General features: G+C 32.7%; 1 protein-coding gene and 1 long non-coding RNA gene across 2 annotated transcripts in view; one reads left to right on the forward strand and one right to left on the reverse strand.

Annotated features, from left to right (window-relative positions):
* Window positions 1–8,088, reverse strand: part of LOC134278854 (cell death abnormality protein 1-like) — a gene marked incomplete at its 3' end in the record, with an annotated part of 30,827 nt that extends 22,739 nt beyond the window's left edge. Inside the window, exon 1 of the mRNA XM_062761157.1 lies at window positions 7,978–8,088. Coding sequence (XP_062617141.1) covers window positions 7,978–8,038 — 61 coding nt within the window. The remainder of the gene's footprint in view (window positions 1–7,977) is intronic.
* Window positions 4,491–6,650, forward strand: LOC134278853 (uncharacterized). The gene is made up of 4 exons (XR_009994537.1): window positions 4,491–4,615; window positions 5,638–5,743; window positions 6,432–6,514; window positions 6,591–6,650. It is a non-coding gene; the product is annotated as an uncharacterized LOC134278853 (long non-coding RNA).
* Window positions 8,089–12,515: the final 4,427 nt, after the last annotated feature.

A 12,515-nucleotide genomic window follows, 5' to 3' on the forward strand; every position in this document is an offset into this window, starting at 1 on the left:
AACATATATCGAATCCAAAGAATTTATTACTAGAAATATATCTATAGGACATGAATGCCCCGCCCAGTGTATATTAGTAAATAATGCACATTAAATCTGTATAAGTGTATTGACGTTTGTTGAGAATATATCTGATAGTTTCTTAAAAATTGAAATCTTAAAAATGGATATAGATTATAAAAATCCGTTCATATAATGCATATAGGCATAAACTTACATAAAAATATCTCAAATGGTTTCATAAATACTAAGCAAATTGCAAATTTAAGACAGGTGGTGTCAAGGGTACAGGAAAGTGAAGATCAAAATCATCTGAAAATGTATCAGGATACTAAAGTTTGATAAAAATGTCTTGAATGGATTCTTCAAAACCGAAGGTCGCCCGTGAGGCACAGTGGTTAGAGCATCTAATCCACACTAAGGTTTGGATAGCTCTCATAAGTGTGTATTTATTTTAGTATATGAAGTTGAGTAAAAATATATATTTTTCTTCAGAACTGTCTGAGCTAAATACTAACTGAATTACATGGACGTAGCATCCGGGGGGGGGGGGGGGGCACTTTTTTCATAAACATTACCTTTAGTAAAGGAAATGTTAATTGAAAGGATGAATGGCCTTCCCACTTTTTACCATAGTATAGTGATATGAAGGAATTGTAATATGTAACATGTAGTAAAAGTAGTAAAAAAAATTTTGGAAGTGAAGATAACTTGCCTTTGAAAAAGTTGGCCACTACCTCCCCCCCTCCCCGAAATAGGATTTTCGAGTTTGGGAAACTTTTTAACTTTTTTTTTTTTGGTTTTCTTGTCAAATTTTTTCAGTCAAGTAAAAAAAATTTTTTTTATATGTTTCTGAGTTAAACACTAACTTCAGAATAGTTAGGTTAAGGTCAAAGGAAAGGTAAAACAAAATGTTGATGCAGTTACAAACGTGTAGCCTATAGTACGTATCGGCACATATCAGTACATACATGTATCGGCACATGAAGTTTGATGATACTATCTTGAATGGTCTCTTTAGACAGATTTAATAAAGGTGAGATTAAGTTCAAAGGAAAGGTCAAAGTCAAAATATGTCGATGCACGAAAATAGCTCTCATCAATGTTAATCAGCATAGGACGTTTAATATTAAAAAAAATTGAACAGTTTCTTTTAAATTGAGCTTTGAACTGAGGTTAACGCAAAGCGGTACGAAGGGACAGACGGATAATGGGAGACGTACATGACAAACAATATATGCCCAGCCTTTTTATGGGGAAGCATCAAAGGTTCAATGAGAATGTTTTATTTGAAATTTGGAGACTTGTGAAATAATGCGTGGAGACCGATCCTATGGATGAGACCGGATAAATCAAGGTCCTGTGTCGTGGTACATGTAGGTGCTGGCATGAAAAGGATCCAAAGCACCTGATTCCATCAGGCATAAAACTTGAAATTAATAAATGCACAAGCGAATACGATTGATTAAAACAAATATGAGATAAAGTGAAATAAAATACCATAAAACGGGTAATTTTTACTGCTGTATATTTTTACGAATTTCGGTCCAAGAATGGTGATTTAAATTTTTACACGTTGATCTTTTACGAATTGAATATGTCCGTAAAAATTAAAAACATCAGACTAAAATTCCAGATCACATTGAATGCATTAACGGGCATTCGTACAAATAATGTGTCCAAAAACTCTATGAGAGAGAGAGAGAGAGAGAGAGAGAGAGAGAGAGAGTTATTAAATTGATATATCAATATAAACAATGCAACAAATTACATAATGAATTGTATAATTTTTTTAATAATCTTTATATACATAAGCAATGTACCCTTCATTTATTCATGTTTTCTTTTTTAAACACATAGCTAGGCACACGTGCACGTCTGGTATATTTACCGAAAACAAAGAGAGACAACTCAAACTAACATTATTCAAGTACAGCGTATTAAGAGGTCGAAGTTTTATTCAAAGCACTCGAAGTAGAAGAAAGTGTCCAAGATTGAAAACACGGGTATTCATTTAATTGGAAGACCTGTAATTATTAAGTCATTATCAGAAGTTATGCGTCTCGAAAAAAAAATTACTAAAAACGAGTAACCAGGTAGGTCTAACTGATTAATTAATTGACAGTGTTTGTATAATTTATATACAAGTTAATTGAGATTTACCTGTATGATCCCAATCGATGATTGGCTTAAAAGTGCTCAAAATACTAACAGTATACTAATTATATAGCCTCCATGGAGTGCATGAGCTTAATAGCAATTAGCATTACTTTTGCACATACCATGTTAAAAATTTATACGGGCCGTTTTATAAATTATGTGAAATTTTACGCGTTTAAATTTTACGGGTTTATAAACCTAAAAAAATACCCGTCATTCGGTAATATGAAAGAGGCGACATGATTTCAAAGCCAATTTCCACTATTGGAGTACACGTCTGACGGTGTATTTTTAACATTCGAAATGCCTGCGGCTCTCTGTGGCCACGCACGTTAAAAAAATAATGGAGAAACAAAAGAGTGATGGTAAAAATAAAACGAACATATAGTACATTACCTATCTCAAGACTTCCATCACTAATTATAATTATTTGCCGAAGCCCCTTTTCAATTACAATTTTAATAAAATACATTAACACGGAATAGAGAAACAATTTTGCGTGAACAGGCCAAAGAAAGCGATCAAAATTCAAAATGATTTTATGCACTAGTGTAAGGAATTGCGATTTAATGTAAGATCGGTGAAGTATTCTTATTGATTCGATTAATTAAAAACACAATTTTCTATTAATTGATAGGTCTTTGCACACAATGGATTTTATACACGATCACAGACCATGCAGACACTTGCTTTGTTTACGACAACAGGTGGCTGGTACACTAGTGACCTAGATAGGCACCGTGGGATTAGCGCGTTGGATTACATAACTACTACAAACATCTAAGCGAACGTGGAGATCAACTAAATGATCGTGAATTATTCGATTAATAAAGTTTAAAATTACTTATAATAATAATTAATGTAGAAAGATAGATATATTCTGATGAAGACGTGTTCACTATAAAACTAATTAATAATACATAAAAAAGAAAGATTAATTGTTGTAAAAAATTTAATAGTGAACCGTAAAGCTTGTATAAAGACCTTTTTAGAAGAAATTTAACAGTAAATACCATAGGGTATATTATTGATAGGAAGTCTGTGTAAATTATACACATGAAAAGGTCTGATTTCCTTTCCGAATAAAAAACGCTACCTGTTTACCTGGCCTGCTTTCTACTTCGTGTTACGCAATACCCCCGGTATAATCGAGCAAAACAACATTTTTATCAGATCAAAAAGGTGTAAAAGAACAATTTTGATCGTAAGATCCAGATCGAAATTTGTACCATTTTCGAGTTATAAATCAAAAGCTTTCAAGTTCCCTAAATCCCTAATTATAGGGGCCAGCCCCTTTTGAATATTATTATATGAAAGCCCTTGCAATTATGCACAACTTTTGTTCTACATGTCTTAACAAAATATTTTTAGTTTTCAAGATATAAAGGAAAATATGTGTAAATTTTCGCTTTTTTAGGCGTTCTAATTTTTGACCCCTATATAGCGCCATTTTGAATACAGAAATCGAAAAACAAAAACCGATGTGCACAAGTTCAATCCTTCTGTTATCTAAAAACAGTAAAATTTCTGCTCTAACTCTAGTGGTCTCTGAGCCTTTATCTGGAAATGAAAGCCTATAATTTTTCGTTTAAAGGGAAATAACTCATAAGCGGAAGTAAATTTTTAAAATGTTAGACAGCATTTTGATAGAGTTTATTATCGTCTATAATGTCTGAAAATTTGAGCAAAATCCATTGAGAAATGAGCGAGATATGAGGCCTCAAAGTTGGCGTCTAGGAAGAAAAAAAAAAGAATAATAAGAATAATCTTAATCATCAGAATCAGTAGAAGGTCTTCCGTTGGAAACGGAAGACCTTAATAATGGACATGTCTCCATCATTCCTCAGACCTCTTAAAAACACGATAAAAGTTACTTTAAGTTATCAGTAATGAAGAATCATACCGGTATGTCATTTGTAAAACTTTTGTTTAATTTATAAACAGGTTTCTCTCGTCAGATCAACAAGAAGCTTCCTAACTTTAATATGTAAATATAGGAAAAGGTCCTACATAAACAAGCACATGGGCGCAGACATTTTGGACACCCAAAGTTGTGCAGAGGAGAAAATGCTACCTGGAGCGTGATTGGTCAATAAGAGAAAAGACTTGTTATGTATTTGACAAGTGAGATAAAGTTGATAAAAATCTCAAATCAAGACTTCGGTTTCTTTGAGATATATAGGATTTACAGGTAAAAATTTGAAGGGAGGGGTGCTCTTTGGTTAGAGATTTTCATTTGGTGTCAAACGCACCTTGTTGTAAACAAATGGGAATTGAAAGTAAAAGTGCCGCGTGACGACAGATTTTTTCTGGCATGTTTTGTTTTCCAATATCTCGAACTTTCACGATAAAAAGTTCATTTACCAGAAATTCAATATATGTTTCAGTGAGAGGGGCTCAAGTTTGTATGGACGTCTATGGGAAAACATTTGGTGGTGTTTGTCCTATAGAATAGGTATGATTTCATCGATAAACATTGATTACAGTCAAAAAATCAATCAGTTCCTATTTTTTGGCATTGAGATTAGATTCTAGTTAGTTTTTACTATTTGTTTAAAAATGAGAGAGTTTGGGTAAATTGAGGCTCACAATAGGGACTGCACATAGTGAAAAATGCCAAACTTTTTGCCCTAGCTCTCATATTTTCAAAAAATGTACATGTAAATAGTTTTAAATAAATAGTTATGCTGAAATTTACTGTAAATATTGTAAATAACACAATATCAATATTTATGGGCATCATCAATTCACAAAACATTTGAATATCCCCCTCGCAGTTTGATAAATTCATTTAAATCCATGTATTTTATGAGTGTAGACATTGGAACAGATTGAGTAATTTTCTTTCAAATTTGTGTTATTCAGAGTTGATTGAATAATTTATAACAAAATTTGACTGTTGTTAACTAATTAGGTTACTTTGTTTTTACATAAGGGGCACAATCCAGCAGCAAAGCCAGTTTCAGCCATGTAATCAGTGCTGGGTTGAATTAAAAGTTATACTTTTTGCGACAATTAGAGACTACTAGTAGGAAATTTAATTTGAATTACTGTACAATATATTTTTGCAGAGAATACATTGAAAATGCACTAAATATGCAAAATTATAACTGAAGAAATTATGAAAAAGGTGTCTTAATATCCCTCCTTGCCATAACCAATCTTGATATTCGGCTTAAAAGGGGGGGGGTGTAATTTTGTGCTCTTATGATGCTGAAAAATGAAGGAATTTTGTTTAAATTTGGTTTATTTGAATAACAAGAGTCATGTTTAGTTGCAGTTATTTTTTTCAATTTCTTTCATATTTTTTAAAATAATTATCTGAGTAAATTCTATTTAAACATGATTATTTTACAGGTATTACATCTCAAATGCTTACAAGAAATTCAAAAGATGGTGTAAATAATAATAATAATAATAATATAAGCTTTTAGATGCATTTATCAGTATGTTTTAATAAAATAAAATGTATTCCAGCAATGCATTCTCAAGAAGGAAGAGATTAATGAACCCTACCCTCTTACAATGAACAACATATGGACACTCTCCAGATGATCCCTTTGCTTTCATTGAGAGTTCCATGGTATGGTTTTCTTAGAAAAAGTAGTTAATCTCTTAATTTTAAGTTATCTAGATCTTTTTATAGATTATTAAAAAATAAATTTCCTCACAAGTGCAGTTATTTAACCACTTTGCTTACAATTGAGCACTGTATTCAGTCAGACAATATGATTTATCTGCCCTTGGCATTTAATCAATTTATTAATTATGTCAATAATAAGAAATGATATGCAAATAAATATATTTGCATTTTATGAGAATATACATGTTTAACATCAATTACATGAAATGTTCCTGAAAATAGGCTAAAATGTCGGTCACCCCCCCCTTCAAAATTACAAAATTTTCAGTGGGGATGTATTTGATTCTCTGATGCCAGCGACCCATTGCTGATAAAATTCTTTTCAATCTTTTGTACATTTGAACTAGATAAAATTCTCTTTCTTTCCATTGATTATTTTATCTACATTAGTTTTCATTCTTTCCATAACTCAGTATTTTCTTACAAAAAATTGCTGATTTTCTTCATTTTTCATTTATAACGGGTACCTGCTACCCTGAATGATAAACATGACCTATCTTGAGAAAGTTTTAGAGATAATAAGAAAAAAACAATCAAAACATATGTTAGATTAACCATTTTATTTCAAAAGTTTGAAAGAAAAATAAAAAAAATGCTTTAATTTATAGACATCTTTTCTGTTTCACAGATGTGGGTCTGATTGACTGGGGTGTGAAATGTAACAGCCAATGGTCTACCTAAGCTAGAACTGTCGGTCCCAATATTCAAGAGGTGCGATAAGTAATGGATATGTGTTCTAAAAATACCAAATTGACCACTTTTTATTCATGTTTCTATTACTCTATAGGAAAAGGTCCTACATAAACAAACACATGGGCGCAGACATTTTGGACACCCAAAGTTGTGCGGAGGAGAAAATGCTACCTGTAGCGTGATTGGTCAATAAGAGAAAGGACTTGTTATGTATTTGACAAGTGAGATAAAGTTGATAAAAATCTCAAATCAAGACTTCGGTTTCTTTGAGATATATAGGATTTTCAGGTAAAATTTGAAGGGAGGGGTGCTCTTTGGTTAGAGATTTTCATTTGGTGTCAAACGCACCTTGTTGTAAACAAATGGAAATTGAAAGTAAAAGTGCCGCGTGACGATAGATTTTTTCTGGCATGTTTTGTTTTTCAATATCTCGAACTTTTACGACAAAAAGGTCATTTGCCAGAAATTCAATATATGTATCAGTGAGAGGGGCTCAAGTTTGTATGGACGTCTATGGGAAAACATTATGTGGTGTTTGTCCAACAGTATAGTTCTACTTTCGTTTTCCAAATCAAACAAAAAAGAAAGACAAGTTTGGCTTTCCAGAAAGCCTGAAATGTCATCTCTTTGGTATCAATAATGCCAAAGAATTAAACAGAAAGGGAGATATTTTAATGCAATGAATATATGGATTTTTACATCCCCAGATAAGTTCCCAAATGACTTATTCAGCAAACTCCACAGTAAAGTACGCAGTTTCTTTTGGCCGCAGTATATATATATGGAAAGAATGGACGTCTGCGAGAGCACCCAAGGCGATTTTTTCGTGAAATTTCATTCTAGCAGTCTTTGTGGTTCTGGGTGTTTACAATTTACTTAAATTCAAATACTTTCCTTGAACTATATTTTCTTAACACAATACGGAATTATCAGCAATAATTATCATTCATTAAAAGCAGCTAATCATTAAAGTTTGACAGGAATTAAGTTAATAAATCCAATTACAGACTAAAAAATGAACATAAAATTAATTAGCGTTGATCACTCTTCGTTCATTTTTTTGCAGAATCTACTTGTAAGCTTGTTCTTTTGTGCGAGAACCAGTTTTCCCTTCCCGTCAACAAATCTATATATAGAAATCACGTCATTGTCAATTCTCCTTGTGTGGCTTACCCATTTAATAAAGCATAGTACTGAGGATCAATATATATATACGACACACCGAAACTATAGATATTTATAAGCATCGTACTTCTTTTCTAAATTTTCCTTGGCTTTCAAATAGGCCTAAACCGAACACTCCTAAGCTAGTTCTTCTAAAAGAAGACCAGTTTCCAGGCTACTTGGAACTCTGTAAAACATCGAGGACTCCCGAAAGATTAATGGAGGCTTACACTAGGACTTCACTTCCGGCATACAATCTTAATGTGTCATCTCCCGAGGGAGATGACAAAAACATAGCGGCATAACAAAATACTAACCTTGGATTTGGCGAATTGTTTGCAGGAACAAAATAGCTCCTGCGTAGATCCAAATCGACATTGCGGAAAGTAAAATACTTCTCAATCCATTCACGAAAAGATATACACGACAATGTTTATCAGGGACCCTTTTAAGAGCTTAAAACTACTTTTTGAAATTTACGTAAGATTTATATAGGTAGATCTAGGAATTCCCTTTACTTGCTTCCACTGTATTTCAAAATGTGCAAAAAGAAAAGGGCTCTTGACATTTTCTATTACTTTGTCCTTTGTTTTACATAATTTTCAAAATATACACAAGTATATGAATGCTTTCAATTATAATGACCCTTATAGTGTAAGGTTATGTAAATGACACATAATCGAGAAAAGTGGTGTAGTTATGAGGACTTGTGATGTGGTTTGGGCTCAGCCGGTATTGACCTTCGAACTGATCATGAACACTGTTGACAATATTTCATGCAGAAGCAATATCTAAAATGGGTTACAAACTGTTGTAATTTATAAACACATGCAGTATATAATTAAGTCTATTTTATCAGGCACTTTTTTCAGCAACTTTAATTAAATGCAATGCCATCATCAGAATTTTGTCAGAATTTCCTCGTGTTGCAATGCGTTTTCTTTCCCAGGGAGTTTATTACTATTTTTAAATGAATGTATCAATAGGTTGATGAATGATTTTTACTTAAAGTATATATTAGAATTGTATTTACCCCCAAGTCATTTGTGGAACTTGGGTCATCTTGTTTTTAAATGTTTAATTTGATATAAAGACGTTTCTACTTAACCATTGAAAAATCAATTTTTAATGAGTTTGAAAAAAAGTTATTCAAAGATTCTTTTGAGGATCAATTATACTCGTAATTATTCCCCAGTTTGCACTTCAAAGAGCTAAATCCACGAAGTGCAAAAATATGCCCTGTCACCAAAATAAATGAAAATAAATATTCTGTGATAGTTAAGACTTTGCGAGTTATAACACAATTTATTTTTTAATGATATCTTTTCCAGTTTTCCTTTTATAGTCGTTTGAAATTGGTATTGTTTTCAAGTGAAATCTAAATGACTTTTGACGTTATATATACACATGTATATTGTAACATTACTTAAATGAAGGTTATTATATGTACATTATTTGGGGGGAATCCGCTAAAATAAACCCTACTAAAGAATTTGGGAAAATTTTATCATTGGACTGTTCAGAAGTTTCAAATCACGAGATAAATACGAGGGTCATTCAAAAAGTTTTTTCCTTAGTGGAATAAAAAAAAATAAGGACAAAATATAATTTGCATTTCTTTATTTCATTCCTTTTAAGTACTCTACTTTAACACGTATACACTTTTTTAGTCGAGAAATCCACTCCTGAAAATCTTTCCTCTATTCTTGTTTAGGCAGACCCTTCAAAAACTGATGAATTGCAGCGCCAAATGATGTCCTAGAGTTATAGCGTGCCGTCTTCCAGCTAAATGTCTTTTAAGTTTTGGGAAGAAAAGTCACAGGGGGATAGATCTGGAGAGTAAGCAGGATGAGGGATGACATTAACTCCTTCTTTACTTAGAAAATCTGTGACTAATTTGAACTTGTGGGCTGGAGCATTATCGTGCAACAAGAAGAGACCCTAAATACCAGTTTTTGGACGTTTGTTTTTGTATTGCTGTTTAAGTTTATGCAAAATTTTACATTTGTACATCTTTCCAGTAATACTTCTCTTCATGGGAATAGGAAATTGCAACACAACGCCCTCCCTATCAAAGAAAATGGCATAAAGAATCTTTTTTGTGCTCTGACATCGTTTGGCTATCACTGGACGCTTTCCATGTCTTGTCATCTAGACTTTAAATATTAAACTTTCTCTGCGGCTGAAAATAATGAACCCACGTTTCATCTCCTGTTACTAAGTCTGAAAATAGTCGATTTTTCCTCTTTTTGAATATTTTCTTCGCACATGAAACACGACTAGCTTTCTGTTCCTCATTCAGTAAATGAGGTATCTATCTTGCAGAGATCTTCCTATAACCGAGATCTATTGTAAGAATTTTATGAACTGCTCCCATTGATATCCCTACTATTCGTGCTAAGTCCTTAACAGTGTATCTGCCCTCTTTCTCCACTAGATCTTTGATTTTCAGCAAGTATTTTGCATTACTAACCGTTTTTGGTCTTCCGGATCGTACATCATCTTTAACAGTTTCTCTCCCATCTTTGAATTTTTTCAGCCACCTAGAAACGGTTCTGTATGACGGCTGTTGGTTTCAATAAATATTGTGTACCTCTTCCAATGTTTCCTTTACTGATTTTTTAAGTTTAGCACAGGCTTTTATGTAGCTTCTCATTTCTGCTGTTGTATTTACCTTCTTTCCCATGATGAAACTATAGAGTATCACGTGTAGGGTATTTTCAAAACTTGATAAATCTTCAAAAACTGAAGCAATTCTTTTTCTGCAAGGACGATGTGGTAGATAATGAATTCAATGAACCATAACAGTGTGTTTGAAGTGATCTACGTTCATTTTTTATGGATGACTTGGGAGGACAAAACTTTTTGAATGACCCTCGTATTGTCCTGTTGAATCAAAAGCAACTTTTTAAAATGATACATTAAGAGAAAATAAGGGAAAATTATTCACAGTATAAATATCAGCTGTATCCACAGTGTTGATTAATCCGTAAAGTCATGAAACAGTCAATATTAAGTTTTCAATTTTTTTTTGGAGGGGGGGGGGGGGGCGTATTGTAGTATACAGGCGCGTAGCTGCCTATACGCAAGTACGCAAGTACGCAAGTGCGTACACATCATTTTCAAAAAAAAAAAGGAAAGAAAGTAAAAGAATAATAAAAGAGAGATTTATTCGGAGAAAAAGAGGCACTATCTGTCTTTCAAATTATTTTACGTCTTATTGTTTCTATTCAAATTTTGTTCAGAACATTGTTAAAATCCAGTCTTTTATAAAATGAATTCGAAAATTCTTTCAGTAAAAAAATATTATTGAACCAAAATTTCCAACTGTTAATCCGCGTAATCCTGATTATCCAGACAAATACACGTATATATTTGATGAAGGAAAGCGATCTAAGTGACATTTATCTAAAGAAAAAGTTACAAGGGTTTTGGACAACTATGTACAAGAAATTCAGTTGAAGTAATGAATAAATATCGATAAAAAAAATGGCAAAATTCAAATTACTGAACAAAGTAAATAAAAATATAGATCATTTATGAATATCTTCTTTTACTGATGTTACCAATTTATAGAATTTAAGTACTCTTACATTGTTTAAGCTATCAGAATATAAAGGTTATCAAAAAACCCACATCCCCGTTTATATTTTGAAATACTTTAACTCCAATGATAACTTATTAAATTACTTCTCTGTTTTATCTTGTCACACTTGGAAACTTTTGATCAAATTATCCTTCTCTTCCTGAAGTATCCATGGAAGTATAACTTAGCTTAGTGTTTGCTTGAGAAAAGAGATGTAGCGTGATTTCTTTTAAAGGAAAATGACTGAATAATTTCGTAAAATCCAGGGCTTCGCACACTTCATTTCAATGCTGGCTACGCGCCTGGTACACTGAATAGGCAACAATAGGCTGTTTTCAAGTTTAAAATGGTATCGTTTTTGATTGATTTTTATCCGACTACAAGTTTTCAAAATATTCGCGACTATCGTTTCCATCAATTTGACGCATGCCTTAACACATATCGAAGTGGTTTGATGATCAAGACTCATTTTCATTGTTTACTTTATATATTTCCCGGGCGACAATTGATGGTTACATCAATGTTTTCTTGTATTTCTTGTTTTAACAGTGATGGATCCAGAAGGGGCGGAGGGTCCATTCTTGCATTTGCTAAAGAGAGAGAGAAAGAGAGAGAGAGTCCTGAATTTTTCTTGTGCTATTTATTTTAGAATATTTCATTTAAAGGCTAATGTAGTAATATATAGAAAAATTGCGAAAACAAAATTGGATTTACGGGTTCGGAGATTTTAGCTTTATTATCCTTTCATTGTCGAAACCTTTCTGGTACTAATTTTCCACAATTTTTTCCCAGTCTGATGACTCCGCTACTTTTAAAACGATACAACATCCCTTATCTGTTAATCTTTCTGCAAGCGTACGTTATTATACCAATTCTATTCCTCTTCAACCCACCTTCTGAAAAAAATCCAGATCCAAGCTTTTTTCACTTAAGTATTTACAAGCTAGTAATCATGTAAAGCAACATTAAGATTTGTCTTCAGAATAACAGTACTACTAGTATCCTATAATAAAAAAAATTAAAACGAAGATAGTGTACAGATTTAAAACGAAAACAGGCGATTGAAAGGGGTGAAATTGGAGATAATAGAAATAGATCTCTGTTAATAATTTAATGATAGCGAGCACAGCGAGCGTCGCGAAGCGACGCTCGTCACTGCGTTCGCGACGCTCGTCACTGCGAGCTCTTGAAGCAACGCCTGTGCGAAGAGAAAATTCGGACTACTGCACATTCATTTGATAGAATTTTTTGACGCAGCAATTTGGACCC

Source organism: Saccostrea cucullata, unplaced genomic scaffold (genome assembly GCF_032062105.1).
Source record: "Saccostrea cucullata isolate Sc308-1 unplaced genomic scaffold, CSIRO_AGI_Scuc_v1 ctg6597, whole genome shotgun sequence".
Lineage (NCBI taxonomy): Eukaryota > Metazoa > Mollusca > Bivalvia > Ostreida > Ostreidae > Saccostrea > Saccostrea cuccullata.